The sequence below is a fragment of the Pelophylax lessonae genome (genome assembly GCF_965119305.1).
Source record: "Pelophylax lessonae genome assembly, chromosome: 9".
Taxonomy (NCBI): Eukaryota; Metazoa; Chordata; class Amphibia; order Anura; family Ranidae; genus Pelophylax; species Pelophylax lessonae.
In genome coordinates, this window is record NC_138776.1 from 249,987,570 (window position 1) to 250,005,999 (window position 18,430).

Genomic DNA, 18,430 nt, shown 5'->3' on the forward strand with positions numbered 1-18,430 from the left:
GAGAGCCTCTCAGCTGATAGTTGTCTAGGAGCTGGGCACCTATCATGGCCCAGATCCATAACATTTTTTTTTTTAAATCAAGAGACAAAGTTTATTAAACTGTGTAAAGTTACAACAAGCATCAAAAAATAAGCATGAAATAAAGCATAGACATCCATAAGGTATCAAGGAGATGATGAAGAAAATCCCAAAGAAACAAAGAAAGGTCCCCAAACAACCCACATGGTTCCACCCAAACAATACTGGATATACAAGCTAACAAGGACATGACACCCTGTCCGACTGACATGATCTGTACGCATAAGACTCTGGCATGGTACATAGCAAGTAGAGGAAGTCATCAAGTGGAGCATGTCAGTGATGACTGTAGCCATCGGTCCCAAATCTTATTACAATTTGGTAGGGCATCCTCTATTGATATAAATGAGCCTCTTATATGGAAGAGAGGCATTCACCTCAGCAATCCACGCAGCCAAAGTAGGGGGCGAGGATTGCATCCAGCTACGAGCCAGCACTTTCCGAGCACCAAATAACGTTTCATGTATAAATTTCAGCGAGTTCTTATCTACTTCCAAGTCCGGAAGCAGGCCCAAGAGACATTGCCGAGGATCCAGTGAAACCGGAGAGCCCATCTGGTCATGCAAAAACTGTATCACCTGTTCCCAAAAGCAGTTGACATGAGGGCAATGCCAGAGCAGGTGCTCAAAGGTTCCAGGGGATATAAGGCATTTGGGGCATTCCGATCTACGGGAGGGATCAAACTTCGCCATTCTAACAGGTGTAAGATAAGCCCTATGTAAAATATAGGTTTGTGTAAGCCTATCTGACATCTTAGGAGACACCAACTTGCCCACTTCCAACACCTCACTCCAGTCCTCATCATTTATTTCCCCGGCACACTCCTCCCAGATATCTTTAAGAGAATAAGCCAACTGTGTCGCTGATGGAGTGAGAAGCATATCATAAAATATGGAGATCAATTTCTTTGGCTCATCCCCCCTCATGACCATCAGCACATCCAAGGATTGTAACTGGGGGTAAGTACCGTCAAACTGAGCTCGTAGTGCGTGGCACAGTTGAAGGAGCCGAAAGAACATGGAGTTCAGCAATCGAAACTCATTCTTTAATTGATCAAACTATTTAAGGTGACCACCATGAAGAACATGGGAGAGCTGATATATACCGGGCTGGATCCAGATCCGCGGGTCAGGAACCAGCAACAATTCCCTCAAGTGTCTATTAAACCACATGGGCGTGTCCTTGTGGAAAGGAGAGCAGCCCAGTTTCACAACGCCAGGTCCCAGATCCTCTTATTGTGAAATGCAAGAGAGGGCCTACGAGAGCCACCGACCATGCCCCCAAAGCCCCTCAGGATGTCACAAAAGGGATGAGGGAAATGACTGTGAGACTCCTTTCAAACAAGAGACTCATATCGCTGCCTGTCAACCTTATCAAAATAATAGAAATGAGACAACCGAGCTGCTATGTAGTATAGACCAAGGTCAGGAACCGCCAATCCTCCCTGGGAGGTGGGGCATTTCAAAGCCCTCCAAGACAACCTATGCCTGGAAGGGCCCCAGATAAAGGATTTCACCAGATCCATAACATTATTAAAGTCCCCAAGCACCAAAATTGGTGCTATAGGAGAGACCCGTGCAAATGAAATAAGCTGGTGAAGCACATCTGTGTTACATGGGGAGGTATATATACAGCAGTAAGTATCAGTTCAAGGTCATAAAGCTTACAATGCAGGAAGACATATTTGCCATTCTCATCCACCAAGGTCCTACTGCATGAGAACACAACACCCGTATAAACCAGAATAGAAACCCCCCTTGAATAGGAGGTATAAACTGAATGATAGGCTTGTTGAACAAAACGGTGTTTCAAAAAGTTAATGGTATCACAAGTGGTATGTGTCTCCTTTAGGTAGACCAGGGAGGGATGGAGAGAGGCAATATAATCAAACACAGATTGCCTTTTCAGGGCATTATTCAAACCCCTTACATTCAAGGAAAAAATATGAATCAAAGTTTAAAGCTCAGCAACCAGCAGATACATAGTGGATGAAAGGCTTTGATGCCTGAGCCTCCATCCTCGGGTGAGTGAGCTCACTATACAATGTCTGTGACTGAAGTCTCCGCCCTCTCTCCCTTCTCTCTCGTGCCTCCAAGTGAGTGAGTACACTAAGGTAAGGTTTAAGGGGTGCTCTGTGGACTCTGATGTAAGGAGGACTTTAGGAACCCTAATTAAAGGGGGGGGGAATGCTGGGAACTCTGATGTTTATTGTAGGTTTGGTGAGCAGAAACCCCCTTACATTAGAGTCTCCCTTTACAAGTCCATAGCGTTACCCCTTAAAAATAAAACTTTGCCGTGCGCGGCTAAAGTGTTTGAGTTTGGCCTGAAGAAAAGGTGGCAACGCGAGCTTCCTGTGTGTTTCTGCTAAACAGGAACATGGATCTTTGCCTTCCTACGGTTAAAGCAACACCCCCACAGTGAGTAAGCACTCCCTAGTAACACATTTAACCCCTTGATCGCCCCCTAATGTTAACCCCTTCCCTGCCAGTGTCATTAGTACAGTGACAGTGCATATTTGTTTTAGCACTGATCACTGTATTGGTGTCAATGGTCCCCAAAAAATGTCACAGTCCCGCTATAAGTCGCTGATCACCGCCATTACTAGAAAAAAATAAAAAAATGTAATGTAAATGGATATTTTTGTTGTTATTCTGTCTCTCACTGGTAAAATAGACCAACCATTAAAATTATAGACTGATCATTTTTTTGTCAGTGGGCAAACGTACAAAATCAGCAGGGGATCAAATACTTTATACCCTCACTGTAAAAAAGTGATCTCATAATAGCCACTACCTGGTCATGATTAATTGTGGAGAATCTACGCACCCCAGAAGAAATAGAACGGGATCCACAGTCAGCACAATATCATATACAGAATTCCGCTTATCTAACACTTCCTACCAATACCTGTATAATCAATTAGACTTTCTAAACTCTGTGGACATCAAGAATGGATACTTGAATGTTCCTGATGAAGCTATCATTGTATTGGTTTTTCCAGCTGGTGGCTGGCTTTCTCATTAAACCATTCCGACCTGTTCATGAGCTTTCCGAAGCAGAAGGAAGGGATGTTCCTCCCCCTGTTTTTTGGGCTTACCATTTTTGCCTGAAAAACGATCCGATGGTGCGGATACTCTTCGATCGCCTCTATGGCCTTGGAGGACCGGAGCGACGTCATGACGTCACTTCTGGTCCAGGCTGGAAGTAAATAATTTTTTTTATCTTTTGCTTTTAAAGTTAAAGAAGAGATTTGGGGTCTTTTTGATCCCAGATGTCTCCATAAAGAGGACCTGTCATCCTTATTTCTATTACAAGGGATGTTTACATGCTTTTTTAGTAAATAAAGTGATAAAAAAAAAAGAAAAAAAAGAAAAATTAAAGGGACAGTGTAAAAATAAAAAGTAACATAGTGAAAAAAATATGAAGAGACCCCATGCCTGTGCGGTGCTTGTGAGCAGAAGCAAACGCATACGTAAGTCACGCAACGGTAATCGCACCACACATGTGAGGTATCATCGCGAACGCTAGAGCAAAAGCAATAATACTAGCACTAGAACTCCTCTGTACCTCTAAACAGGTAACCTGTGAAGGCTTTTTAAGTGTCGCCTATGGAGATTTTTAAGTATTGTGGTTTGTCGCGAATCAACGAGCGTGCACAATTTTAACCACTTCCATACCTGGTCTATTCTTGGCACTCCTCTCCTACGTGTAAAAATCATAATTTTTTGCTAGAAAAAAAAACCTCCAAGCATTATATATTTTTTTGTTTGTAACAGAGACCCTAGGGAATAAAATGGCGGTTGTTGCAACTTTTTATGTCACACGATATTTGCGCAGCCATTTTTCAAATGCATTTAAAAAAAAAAAAAAATGTTTCATCAATTAAAAAAAAAAAAAAGAAACACTAAAGTTAGACCAAATTTTTATTACAATGTAAAAGATGATGTTACGCTGAGGAAATAGATACCTAACATGTCACACCTAAAATTGCGCACACTCGTAAAATGGCGCCAAACTTCGGTACTTAAAAATCTCCATAGGTGACGCTTTAAACATTTTTACGGGTTACTAGTTTAGAGTTACAGAGGAGGTCTTATGCTAGAATTATTGCTCTAGCTCTAACGTTCGCGGTAATACCTCACATGTGTGGTTTGAACGCCGTTTACATAAGTGGACGGGACGTACATATGCGTTCACTGCTGCGTGCAAGTACACTGAGACGGGGGCGCTTTAAATTTGTTTTTTTTAATTGTTTATTTTATTACATTTTTTATTTATTTTTTTACACTTTTCCTTTACATTTTTTTTGATCGCTTTTATTCCTAATAAAAGGAATGTAAACATCCCTTGTAATAGGAATAGGGCATGACAGGTCCTCTTTATGGGGAGATCGGGGGTCTATCAGCGCTCCAAATCTCTCCTCTGGTCCCCCCTGCAGCCGATCAGACCGAGATTGGTGGCCAGGTAAACAAAGGGGCAGAACCGGAAGTGGGGAATACTCGCCGCTCCTGGTCTCCAGGGATACAGAGCGAGGGGAATGATGTCAGTTCCTACAGGGCAGCCATCACCACCAGCCACATCGCTCCCGACCTCCGTGATGGGACCGGAGAGCCCGGGAGAGGCGGTGGTAAGGGGGTGGAACCTCCTTCCATCACCCGCACAAGTGATCGAGTGGCTAATTATCCACTCTGATCACTTCTGCCTTGTACAGAATTGCCGGCTGAACAAAATGATACCGGGATGATGCCTGTAAATGCACCCACCACCCCGCTATTACCACTGAACCCCGAAGACGTATGGGTACATCCATTTGGAGGGAATGGTTAAAGTTTATTTTTCCCCAAAAAATTGCGTTTGCAAAACTGCTTTGCAAATACCGTGTGACATAACAAATTGCAATGACCGCCATTTTTTTCTCTTTGGTCTCTGCTAAAATAAAAAAATTGTATAATGTTTGGGAGTTCTAAGTAGTTTTCTAGCAAGAAATACTGATACTGTTCGGAAGAAGATGAACACTCTGAAGGCCAGTCCTGAAAAGTTACCTGTTAGAGCAAATAACCAAAACATCACAGAGAGTACTCAATTGTTTTGCTGTGAGGAACAAATACGCCTACAATCACCGTAAGTACAAAAATCCCAATATGGTAGGGTGACCAGACGTCCCCGGTGTCCGGAGACAGTCCCCGGAATGAAGACACTGTCCCCGCACCATGTGTGTCCCGGATTCTGTCCCTGGATTCAGGGGCGGTGTATCTATTGCTAACAGCCTAGCAGTACATTCAGCAGTGTGACCATCCATCCAGCACAGTGTCAGTAAGAGTGAGTGGAGCAGAGCTGTCAAATCGAAGCTCTGATGTTGGGGGTGGGCGGGCTGAAACGTGGAGCTCCTCCTCCCTTCCATCCACAGCCAGTCAGCAGGCAGTATAACACTCCTCCCCCCGCCCCTCTCCAGCCTGCCACATTTGACTGGGAGCAGGGCTGAATGAGGGCACCAGAAGGAAGATGGAAGAAGGTATGACTACAATTAGAGCAAGCACTGTTACATGTAATGCTGGTCGGCTGCAGTGTCTTCCAGATATCTCGGTGTTCAGGCAGTGTGAGGTTACCAATCAGCCTCCTCTCCCCTCACTCCTTACCTTTTTTTTTATCTCCCTAACTTGAGCTGCACATTGCCTCATACACTGATAAGAAGACCCTGCAGCAGCATTCTCCAAAACCAGTGACACATGGCCATTACCCATTTCAGCTTCTGTTCAGCTATTTAGCCGGAGCTCTGTGTGTGCTGCATGGTTTTTTATGTTTAGTTGGAGGATTTACTGCTGGTTCAGGCTAGAAGCTTCAGAGACCCATTAACTGTTTACTGTCCTCCACTAATCTTGAGCAGTTAACTGTTTGTAAGACAATTTTTATTTTGGAAATTGGATGTGCTGCTGTCTTCTGTCACTTGGTTGTACTTTCAAAGGAGGATTACTGACTTGATCTTGCAGAGCTGGTTTAAATAGAGTGGAGCAGCCCTGCGATACTATACACTTTTACACTGGGTTCAGCTGTAAACTCAGTCCCTGACCATCTCTTGAATCAATCATGTCTGCAATCTCTGACCATCTCCTGTATCATGTCTGCAGTCTCTGACTATCTCCTGTATCATATGTGCAATCTCTGACCATCTCCTGTATCATGTCTGCAGTCTCTGGCCATCTCCTGTACCATGTCTGCAGTCTCTGACCATCTCCTGTACCATGTCTGCAATCTCTGACCATCTCCTGTATCATATCTGCAATCTCTGACCATCTCCTGTATCATATCTGCAATCTCTGACCATCTCCTGTATCATATCTGCAATCTCTGACCATCTCCTGTACCATGTCTGCAATCTCTGACCATCTCCTGTATCATATCTGCAATCTCTGACCATCTCCTGTACCATGTCTGCAGTCTCTGACCATCTCCTGAACTATGTATGCAGTCTCTGACCATCTCCTGTACCATGTCTGCAGTCTCTGACCATCTCCTGTACCATGTCTGCAGTCTCTGACCATCTCCTGTACCATGTCTGCAGTCTCTGACCATCTCCTGTACCATGTCTGCAGTCTCTGACCATCTCCTGTACCATGTCTGCAGTCTCTGACCATCTCCTGTACCATGTCTGCAATCTCTGACCATCTCCTGTATCATATCTGCAATCTCTGACCATCTCCTGTATCATATCTGCAATCTCTGACCATCTCCTGTATCATATCTGCAATCTCTGACCATCTCCTGTACCATGTCTGCAATCTCTGACCATCTCCTGTATCATATCTGCAATCTCTGACCATCTCCTGTACCATGTCTGCAGTCTCTGACCATCTCCTGAACCATGTATGCAGTCTCTGACCATCTCCTGTACCATGTCTGCAGTCTCTGACCATCTCCTGTACCATGTCTGCAGTCTCTGACCATCTCCTGTACCATGTCTGCAGTCTCTGACCATCTCCTGTACCATGTCTGCAGTCTCTCACCAACTCCTGTAATATGTCTGCAGTCTCTCACCATCTCTGGTACTGTGTCTGCAGTCTCTCACCTTCTCCTGTATTGTCTCTCTGGTGTGTGAGTGATGTGAGGTGTATATGTTTTATACAGGCTGGGTGTGAGTGACCTTACACAGACCCACCCACACACAGAAAATAATATTCACACATATACTGACAAAACACACACACAAAAATAATTACATGTATACTGTCATTACATACATAAGAAAAAAAATAGGTAATAGCCCTGCCCTCTGTATGTAGCATCCTCCTGAACCCTGCACGTGGCATCCTCCTGAACCCTGCATGTGGCATCCTCCTGAACCCTGCACGTAGCTCCAGCATACAGGGGGCACACTGACCGCCAGCATACAGGGGGCACACTGACCGCCAGCATACAGGGGGCACACTGACCACCAGCATACAGGGGGCACACTGACCACCAACATACAGGGGGCACACTGACCACCAACATACAGGGGGCACACTGACCACCAACATACAGGGGGCACACTGACCACCAGCATACAGGGGGCACACTGACCACCAGCATACAGGGGGAACACTGACCCCCAGCATAGAGGGGGCACACTGACAACCAGCATACAGGGGCACACTGACCACCAGCATACAGGGGGCACACTGACCACCAATATGCAGGGCCATTGGTTACCTGTCCACAGGGGACATAACAAATCAAGTAAAACAACTACCATGCAACTAAATAAATCTCAAAAGCAATAAGAGAATCTTGTTAGCTGGTTCCCTCATCTAACGTGCAACAATAAAAAAACAAAAAATGCAGCACTGCCCTACACTTCATCTATAAAATTCTACAAATGGACTTATAATGGTAAAACCTATAAATGAATATCCTGTGCAAATCAACCAATGTATTACAATATAGTAGTGATGGCGTCACCCTCTCTGCAAAAGTTAAGAAATATCGCAGAGCTGCAATGGGCAAATAGTGGTGACCCCCTCCCCCCAATATATAATCATAATAAATAGTAAAATTAATGTGCATATTTTACATTTTATTCTGATTATATATCGGGTGTTTCTTCACTATTTGCACATTGCAGCTCTGCAGTATTTCTTACCCTTTGCAGAGAGGGTGACACCATCACTCCTGCCCCGATTGGATTTGAATTTAGCCCCCCCATCCGCCCCTCCAAGTTTTTCCTCTATTTTATCTTCCCAACATTTGGTAGCCCTATCCCAAATATTTTAAAAAGTATCTTTATCTTTTTTTTTTTTCTATCTCATGGACTAAATGTGAGAAATAACATATATATCATACAATCATTCCATAAACACATCACACATACACCGCATAGATCATTTCAAGGAAATATGCTCATAAAATAGTTTACCATTTGCCAAAAAAATAAATAAATATATGTCCCCGGATTTCATTTTAAAAATCTGGTCACCTTACAATATGGTCCACAAGGTGGTGACCTGACTTCTGACTTCAGATGGAACGCACAGACAGCAAGTAATGTAAGATACTGACAGGAAGTGATGTAAGATACTGACAGGAAGTGATGTAAGATACTGAAGGGAAGGAAGAAGAGAGGAGACGTAGCTGGAAGTTGCAGCAGAGGAGGTAATAAGATGTTATTTTCTATATATAAACTTTAATTACATAAAGAAAATGTCCTCCTTCCATTTTTATGCCGGGGAAACAGAAACAGAGGACCCATAACACTGAGAATCTGACTGCAGTCCCCCGGTGAAATCACATAAGTAGGATGAGCAGAAAAACTTCCTCCAGCTCTCCTGTAGCGCCCTCACCAGGCAGAGCCGAGGTACTCATAATCTATCTGAAGAAGAGGCAGAGCTCGGGGTGAACCCGACACTCACCTCTGGAAATATTCAGCAGCTTTCCTCCCTCGTCACTACTAACATTAATCCCGTCCTCTGCCCCAACACCAACTGGGCCCCCACTCCTCACCCCCCATCTAACACCGCTATCCCCCGCTTCTCACCCCTCATCTAACACCACTGTGCCCCATTCCTCACCCTCATCACCCCTGTTCCCTACTTCTCAGCCCCCTTCCCACACTGCTCACCTATATTCCACAACCCCCACTGACACTGTTGTCCCCCACTCCTCATTCCCTTATTCAACATTGCAGATCTCCACTCCTCACACCCCATATTTGACGCTTCTGTCACCCACCCAGACCCAATGCTGCCACCTTGCTTTCTCTCGCGTCTTTCATGATATCGCTCTTATCTTTATTAATAGAGCCCAGACCTTATCGGAGAGGTGAGGAGGATTCTGGGAGGTCACATGACATCACTCTTATTTCTATTAGTAAAACAGAGACCTGACCAGAGAGGTTTGGAGGATTCTCAGAAGATTCTTAGAAGGACTTCATGATGGAGAATCAGCCGCTCCTCGCATCACCGGGTAAGAGAAGACTTTATTGTAAAGGAGAGAGCAGTACGGACGCTCCACCTAGATCCCCATCATCTGATAAACACACACTGACTGAATACATTGTTTCTGTTTCCTACAGATGGATCCAGTAATGGGAACCCACCAGAGAGATGTCCCCGTCCTCTGTATTCTCAGGATTCCACACAGGAAGATCACACCATCCCCCACCATCACCAGGTAGGTGAAGATGAATGTCGAGATCGTAAAAGTGATCTGACTGTATGAAAATATATTCCACTTTTAGGTATAAGGTTATTTGTGCTCACATTTTAAAGAAACCATTCCCTGCTATTTTGTTTGTTTAGAACGAAAATCTGATAGATATAAAAGATGAGGTTAAAGAGGAAGAAGAGACGTATGTGATGGGTGATCAGCAGTTCAGGGAAGAGGTTGGGAAGATGGACAAAGTTAAAGAGGAGGAATCTTCTCCAGACATCAGCACAGGTGAGTGATGGCCACTAAATACAAAAACTGTTTGAGTACATAGATTGATGTTTGAGGATCAGTAGATCCACTTCTACAAAGACGTCATGATGGAGGATCAGCCGCCCCTCACATCACCGGGTAAGAGGAGACTTTATTGTAAAGGGAAGAGAAGTACGGAGGATTCACCTAGATCCCCCATCATCTGATAAACACATAGAAACAATGTATTCAGTTACTGTGTGTTTCCTACAGATGGATCCAGTAATGAGAACCCACCAGAGAGATGTCCCTGTCCTCTGTATTCCCGGGATTCCACACAAGTTAACATTAAAGAAGAGATAAAAGAGGAGGATGATGAGGATTTTGTAATGGAGGAGGCAGAGTTTCCAAAAGGTCAGAGAAAGCAGTACAAGGACACCATGGTGGAGTCATCCAGTTACAGAAATCCACCAGAGAGATGTCGCCGTCCTCCGTATTCCCGGGATTCCACACAGGAAGATCACCCCATCCCTCACCATCATCAGGTACATGAGAATGTAGGAAAATGATCCCAAGCCGTAAGAGATACCATTCTTCTATTATTATAATTTTTTTGGATTTAATATTTTTTCTGCCATTTTGTTGGTTTAGGATGAAGATCTGATAAATGTACAAATTGAGGTTATAAAGGAAAAGACGTATGTGAGGGGTGATCCACATTTTACAGAGGAGGTTGGGATGATGGACGCAGTTAAAGAGGAAGACACTTCTCCAGGTATCAGCTCAGGTAATTATGCAAGATTGGTTTAAAACTTACTTAGTGATGTTTGGTTGGGTGGTATCATTGATCTGGTTAGTTGTCATAGTTTGGTGTTGTGATTGCACCCAGTTCCACCACAGATCTCTTTTAAACTTTAAAATTCTTGACCAACATACACTGCTCCAAAGAATGAAAGGACCACTTTGAAAACACATCAGATCTCAATGGGGAAAAATATCATGCTGGATATCTATACTGGTATGGACTGGGTAATGTGTTAGGATCTATACTGGTATGGAGTGGGTAATGTGTTAGGATCTATACTGGTATGGAGTGGGTAATGTGTTAGGATTTATACTGGTATGGAGTGGGTAATGTGTTAGGATCTATAGTGGTATGGACTGGGTAATGTGTTAGGATCTATACTGGTATGTACTGGGTAATGTGTTAGGATCTATTATGGTTTGGACTGGGTAATGTGTTAGGATCTGTACTGGTATGGACTGGGTAATGTGTTAGGATCTATACTGTATGGACTGGGTAATGTGTTAGGATCTATAGTAGTATGTACTGGGTAATGTGTTAGGATCTATACTGGTATGTACTGGGTAATGTGTTAGGATCTATAATGATTTGGACTGGGTAATGTGTTAGGATCTATACTGGTATGGACTGGGTAATGTGTTAGGAAGGAAAGGAACCCCAAAAATCAATGTAAAAATATTATGCAGCAGGTGAGTCCATTTTGGTGAAATGTCATTGCAGTAACTCAGAATGGTCCTCAGTAGTGTGTATGGCCCCCACGTGCTTGTATGCATGCCTGACAACGTTGGGGCATGCTCCTAATGAGACCACGGATGGTGTCCTGGGGTATTTCCTCCCAGATATGAACCAGGGCATCACTGAGCTCCTGAACAGACTGAGGTGCAACCTGGCGGCATCGGATGGACTGAAACAGAATGTCCCAGAGATTTTCTATTGGATTTAGGTTAGGCGAGTGTGGGGGCCATTCAATTGTATCAATTCCGCCATCCTCCAGGAACTGGCTGCATACTCTCACAACATGAGGCCGGGCATTGTTGTGCACCAGGAGGAACCCAGGACCCACTGCACCAGCATAGGGTCTGACAATGGGTCCAAGGATTTCATCCCAATACCTAATGGCAGTCAGGGTGTCATTGTCTAGCCTGTAGAGGTCTGTGCGTCCCTCCATGGATACGCCTCCCCAGACCATCACTGACCCACCACCCAACCGGTCATGCTGAACGATGTTACCGGCAGCATAATGTTCTCCGCGGCTTCTCCAGACCCTTTCACGTCTGTCACATGTGCTCAGGGTGAACCTGCTCTCATCTGTGAAAAGCACAGGGTGCCAGTGGTGGACCTGCCAATTCTGGTGTTCAATGGCAAATGCCAATTGAGCTCCATGGGGCCGGGCAGTGAGCACAGGGCCCACTAGAGGACATCGGGCCCTCAGGCCACCCTCATAAAGTCTGTTTCTGATTGTTTGGTCAGAGACATTCACACCAGTGGCCTGCTGGAGGTCATTTTGTAGGGCTCTGGCAGTCCTCATCCTATTCCTCCTTGCACAAAGGAGCAGATACCGGTCCTGCTGATGGGTTAAGGACCTTCTACGGCCCTGACCAGCTGAAACCGATTAACAACCCCCTCTGCTACTTCACTGACCAGATGAATATCCCAGGAGTTTCCCTGACTTGATGCTATACTCTGATTATAAAGTGTTGAGCAGTGTATATGAGTGTGGAAAACTCTTGGTAATTTTTCTTGTCTTCTGACAGACGGACTCTGTGGTGGGAATAGAAGGACATCGGAGGAAGATGTGACTACAGAAGATAATGACATGGCATCTTCTCCAGAAGTAAATCCCGTTCCACATAATATACATGACAGACCTCACCATTGGAGGAGATCATTGGATATGTCTAATTCTGAGGAATCTCCTGATACTTCATATAGTCCTCTAATATCTCACAGTACCGACGGGGGCGGGAAACCATCTCATCTCAGGGAATCTTCTTTATACCATAAAGGGGTTCATACAGGAGAGAATTCATTGTCATGTTCAGAGTGCGGGAAATGTTTTAAACAGAAAAGATACCTTCTTCAACACCAGAGAATACACACAGGGGAGCGTCCCTATTCATGTTCTGAGTGCGGGAAATGTTTTAGCCAAAAAGCAAACCTTCTTCAGCACCAGAGAATTCACACAGGTGAGCATCCCTATTCATGTACAGAGTGTGGGAAATATTTGAATGAAAAAAGAGCCCTTCTTATCCATCAGAGAATACACACGGGTGAGAGTCCGTATTCATGTTCAGACTGCGGGAAATGTTTTAATCAAAAAGGAAATCTTGTTATCCATCAGAGAATACACACAGGTGAGCGTCCCTATTCATGTTCAGAGTGCGGGAAATGTTTTAATCATAAAGGAAACCTTCTTAGCCATCAGAGAATACACACAGGTGAGCGTCCCTATTCATGTTCAGAGTGTGGGAAATGTTTTACTCGTGAAGTAACCCTTTCTATCCATCAGAGAATACACACAAATGAGCGTCCCTATTCATGTTCAGAGTGCGGGAAATGTTTTAATCAGAAAGTAAACCTACTTCGCCATCTGAGAATACACACAGGTTAATGTCCCTATTTATGTTCAGAGTGCGGGAAATGTTTCACTCCTTATGTACGTTTCAAACGGCAAAGAATTCACACTTATATTAGAGGCTCCGTTTTCATGTTCAGAGTGCGGGAAAGTTTAAAAGTAAAGGAAATATAATGAAACATTAGAGTGCACCCCCTGCTGGTACTACGGGAAATGGATGCTGGATTGTAACGGGTGGAACTGTTTAGTTCATAAACAAATTTGAAACCACCACAGTCCACTCCGGGTTGGTTTACACCCGCATCACCCTCTGACCCACTGTGGGGTTGGCAGGCAGCTGGGAGTCCTTATGTTAACCCTGTAAAGCCCACGCCAGTACGCCGCAACCGTATGCATCGGAGCTGTTGCGGCACAACCCCATTCAGTTGAATAGCATTGCCCAATGTGACCAGTTGTGTGAGGTTTGCAGCAGCTGCAAATTGCAGTGCCATGTGTACCGCCCCATCCGGCTGCCATTTAAGCTTAAGGGGTGGTAAAATCATGACTTAACCGTCTACCTTTAGCGATCCTTCCCCACATGAGGCAACAGGCAGGAAATCATGATTATACATTGGGCAACACACAAGCCAACAAATGGGTAATCATTACAATACATAGGGCAACAAGAGAGCAATCGTGACAATACATGGTCCATTGTGCAACTACATGGGGCAACATATAGGCAACCATGACATACATGAGGCAACAAGTCTACAATCATTACAATACACGAGGCAACAGACGGTCCTTCAACAAGTGGCAATCATCATAATACATGGGGCAACAGACAAACAATTATGCTAATACATGGGGCAACAAGTGGGCAATCGTGACAATACATGGCCTATCATGCAACTGCATGAGGACCTAACGGGAAATGCTTTATTCTTTTTGTGTTCTACTTCTAAATATGTATATAGATCTAACCTACTGGATGGAAAAAGATCACTGTAAAATGTATTAACCCACAGCAGCCAATCAGGATTTATCTTTCACTGGTGAACCTTCTTAGAAGGGGGGTGAGTTGAGACCTTGCATTGATTATAGGTTCCTCAATCGCATCATGGTCAAGAATGCATACCTGATGATTGGTTGCTTAATTTTTTTTGCTCCTTTAGATTTATTGAAGTAGCCGGCTTTTTATTGGTCCAACCAATGTATGATTCTTAATACATTTGACACATTTGTTAATTCTATTATAAAAGATTTAAGCTTTATTTTATTCATATAATTTACTGTATGGTAAATTGTATGAATGCTTATGTATGCTTATTCTGATCTTGTCCAATAAAAACGCTTCATACAATATTCTGTGCCGAGTCTTCTTTTTTACCAATGATTAGATGATCGGTGATTGGAATGTGATCAGTTCATAGAGAGTCATCCATTGGGGTTTTATTAGTGAGATGGAGAGTGGAGAAGGCACCACATTGACAAGCTATTGGAGTCCCTTTCTAAAGCCCTAAACTTTTTGGCAACCTGTCTATGACATTAGTCTTCCAAACTCTATCTCACTGAGCTAAGGCCAGAAGAGTTCCAGGAGTTCTTCTCTGTCCACAGTTCCCAAACCAAAAGGAGACATCCACCACATCTTCAATCTTAAGGCCCTAAATGTCCTCAGCTGGGCGCTGGAGTTCCGTATGCAATACACCATATAATCACCTCTCTCTTTATCAGGTAGTCTTTTTTCTTTGACTACCCCACATACAAGTAATGCGGCAGGGCGGCCGTTCGGTGCAGAATCACGTACCTGATCATCATCTGCATTTCCGGGTGTGGGGCATCCACACGTGCCGCCGGTGTCCAGCTTCACACAGCGGGAGCCAATCAGCGAGTCCAGCAGTCATTATGTCCACCGGCACCCTGCAATTGTTCCTGAGAGAGGCAGAACAGTGGTCTGCCAATGTAAACAAGGCAGATCGCCATTCTGTTAGTAGGGAAGATGGAGATCATGTGTTTCTGCTAATGGAGGAAGGAGATACTGGTGCACAGAGATTAACTGTGCAGCCAGCAATAAATATATAAAAATACCAATGATCAGGGTAGAGGGTAATCCAGAAAACTTCATTGGTCTTTGTTTATGGGGTACAATAAAGGAATCACGGGACCACCTATGGCTGCTGTTGTCCTTGTGACTGGCTCTGTATAGACCAAGAGGAAAGCCCTGTAGAAGGTTCCAAATACTCTGAGCGCGTAGCTTTACTTCTCTTCTCGTCTGGTACCTCCTATCCTTCTGGTGACGGCACTTCCACTGTGTCTTCCACACTGGTTAGCGTGGCTTCTTGGGGCTTCTCCAGGCTCCTGAGCCAGCCATCTCTGTGCCCAGCAGCCGGAACAAATGACAGCAATCCTGCAGGACGGTTCTAGGAGGATCCACAGACTCTGACACCAGATGAGCACTTGTATATTTTACTCTTGTGAGTGATTTTAATCCTTTGTTATTAAAACCCTTTAACCGGGATACTACACTTAGCTGGTGCTTCCTGTAGGGTTGCCACCCATCCAGGATTCCCCCAGACAGTTTGGGTTTTGAATTGTTTGTACGGGTTTTAGGCCACCTGAAACCTGGACACAATATTCAGAATGGACTGTGGCTCCCCAAGTACCACAAGTATAGTCTATACAGTAGATGTGCACACCGGCCTCACCCCCTTACATGGACAAGAGAGGAGAAAGGGCTTGATCTACTCCTCTTCCTCCCACCCCTACCCCTCTGTCTGCCCACCCACACTCCAATCCCTGGCGTTCCATGCTTCAGGAAACAGTGTTGGTCATCTTACTTTAAAAAAGTAATTAGTTACAGTTACAAATTACTTCTCCCAAAAAGAAATTGAGTTACTGACTCAGTTACCACATTGAAAAAGTAATTAGTTACTCAGCAAAGTAACTGTGACTTTTTTTTTTTACTATTTTATAATGCAATTATGTTCTATATAATCTATAAGATCTTTAATAGTGGTGGCGGCGTGGCACACTGTGGGGGTCTGAGTCCTCCTAACTGTGTGAGTAACTGTATTTTTTTTTCGTTTTTTGGTACCTGCTGCCTGGAGTGGCTGGCTGGTGGTGGTGGTGTGGTACACGGGTGGTGGCGGTGTGGCACACTGGTGGTGGCGGTGTGACACGATGGTGGTGGTGATGGCGGTGTGGCATGGTGGTGATGGCAGTGTGGCACAATGGTGGTGGTGGTGTGGCACACTGATGGTGGTGGTGGTAGTGTGGCACACTGGTGGTGGTGCCGGTGTGGCACACTGGTGGTGGTGGTGTGGCACACTGGTGGTGGTGGGGGTCTGAGTCCTGACTGCTGACTGTGACTGAGCCTGTGACTGTGAGGTTTTTGTTTTTTGGTACCTGCTGTGGTGGTGTGGCCTGCCCAGGCACTGGCACACTGTGGTCCGGTTCCGTCTGGCTCCATCCTCCTCCAGGCCTGTCTGTCTGTGCCTCTCTCTTCTCTTCTGGGCTGGCTGTGTGCCGTGGTGGACTGGTGGTGGACTTCCTGCTGCCCTGGTGGAGTCCTGGTCCTTGACTATATTTTTTTTATACTTATTTTCTCTATTTATATGGCCGGCCAGGCTGGCAAAATGGCAGAGGGTCGCCGCATGCCCTCCTCCTGGGCCTGGCGCGCTGTGCTCTCTCTGCCTTTTGCCTCTCCTCTCTCACAGTCTGAGTCTCTTCCTCCTCTCTCTCCAGTACCGCAGACAGGGCAGCCATCAGAAAGTTTGGGGCCCCTTACACAGCTTTAGGTCTGGGCCCCTCAGGCCTGACCATGAACATTCTCTAGGGCCTGCTCACTGGCTGTCCTACCGAATCCGCTCACTGACAATCCCACCGAGTTCCATACCATTTCCCCCTCATTCTTCCCATGTCCCCCTCCTCCTTGAGTCCCATCTCCCCATCTCATCTCCTCCTCTCACAATCTCACCTCCCCATCCCATGTTCTCCTCCTCCATCACATGTCCTCTTCCTTCACCAGTCCCATCTCCTCCATCCCATGTCCTCTTCCTCCTCTTCCTTCAGTCCCATCTCCCCATCCCATGTCCTCTTCTTACAATCTCATCCCCCGATCCCATGTCATCCTCCTCTTCCATCCCATGTCCTCCTCCATCCCATGTCCCCTCATCCACCCCATGCCCCCTCCTCCTACATCCCATGTCACCTCCTCCTTCATCCCAATGCCCCCCTCCTCCTCCTCACCATGTCCTCCTCCTCTTCCATCCAATGCCCCCCTCCTCTGTCATCCCATGTCCTCTGTCCTCCTTCTCTTCCATCCCATGCCCCCCTCCTCTGCAATCCTGTGTTCTCCAACCCATGTCCTCCTCCATCCCATGTTCCCTTCTCCTCCATCCCATGTCCTACTGCTCCTTCATCCCATGTTCCCTCCTCCTCCATCCCATGTCAATAAGCAGTGAACAGTGTCATTTATTTTGTTATTATTTTTTGGGCCCCGACAGCAGAAAGAAGTGATAAATCAGCAGAAAGTAATAGTAGCAAAAGCTGATATCCAGAGTGACAGAACTGCATGGAAAATTGGTAAAATGCAGCAATCTATAAGAGCCGCAGTCCCTCCACCAGGCATGAGGCAATCACAGTGATGTCACCCAGAGCTGATTTTAGGGATTCTTGCTGGAATATTTGTGCAGCACTCTATAGTGATGAGAAGACTGGATCGGGGCTCACATACATTATAGGTATAGAAGCAAGCATAGTGAAGGGACATTAGATGGGAACATGAAGATCTCAGATACAAAGCAATGACTGGACAAGTTCTATAATTAGCAGACACTTATGAAAAGTGACTTGGGGGTGGGGGGGATACATTAATTGTGAGATATCAAAGCACTATAATCCAGTCACTACCTGTAACATAAAGTTTCACTTAGTACATGCGCCTAAACAGAGCCACTGACCAGCATCTGCAGGGGGGGAGGAGACAGAACATCGATGCAGAAAAGGGTAGATGGGAGCCCTGTCATTGCATGCTGATGACTGGAGGGGCGTGTCCAGAACAGAGGAGAGCTCTTCCTGCCAATCACCTCTGATCTATCCCCAGCACTTTGCTCCCCATC

The 18,430-nt window shown here is 45.2% G+C and overlaps 2 protein-coding genes across 2 annotated transcripts in view; both read left to right on the plus strand.

Moving 5' to 3' along the window:
• The window catches only part of LOC309564361 (uncharacterized protein), a 1,000,117-nt gene that overhangs the window by 472,194 nt on the left and 509,493 nt on the right, over window positions 1-18,430 (plus strand). The window lies entirely within an intron of this gene.
• The window catches only part of LOC309563366 (uncharacterized protein), a gene marked incomplete at both ends in the record, with an annotated part of 148,511 nt that overhangs the window by 27,102 nt on the left and 102,979 nt on the right, over window positions 1-18,430 (plus strand). Inside the window, 4 exon segments of the mRNA XM_082267761.1 lie at window positions 9,623-9,720; window positions 9,849-9,987; window positions 10,222-10,441; window positions 12,704-13,322. Of these exon segments, the coding sequence (XP_082123887.1) occupies window positions 9,623-9,720; window positions 9,849-9,987; window positions 10,222-10,441; window positions 12,704-13,322 (1,076 nt within the window).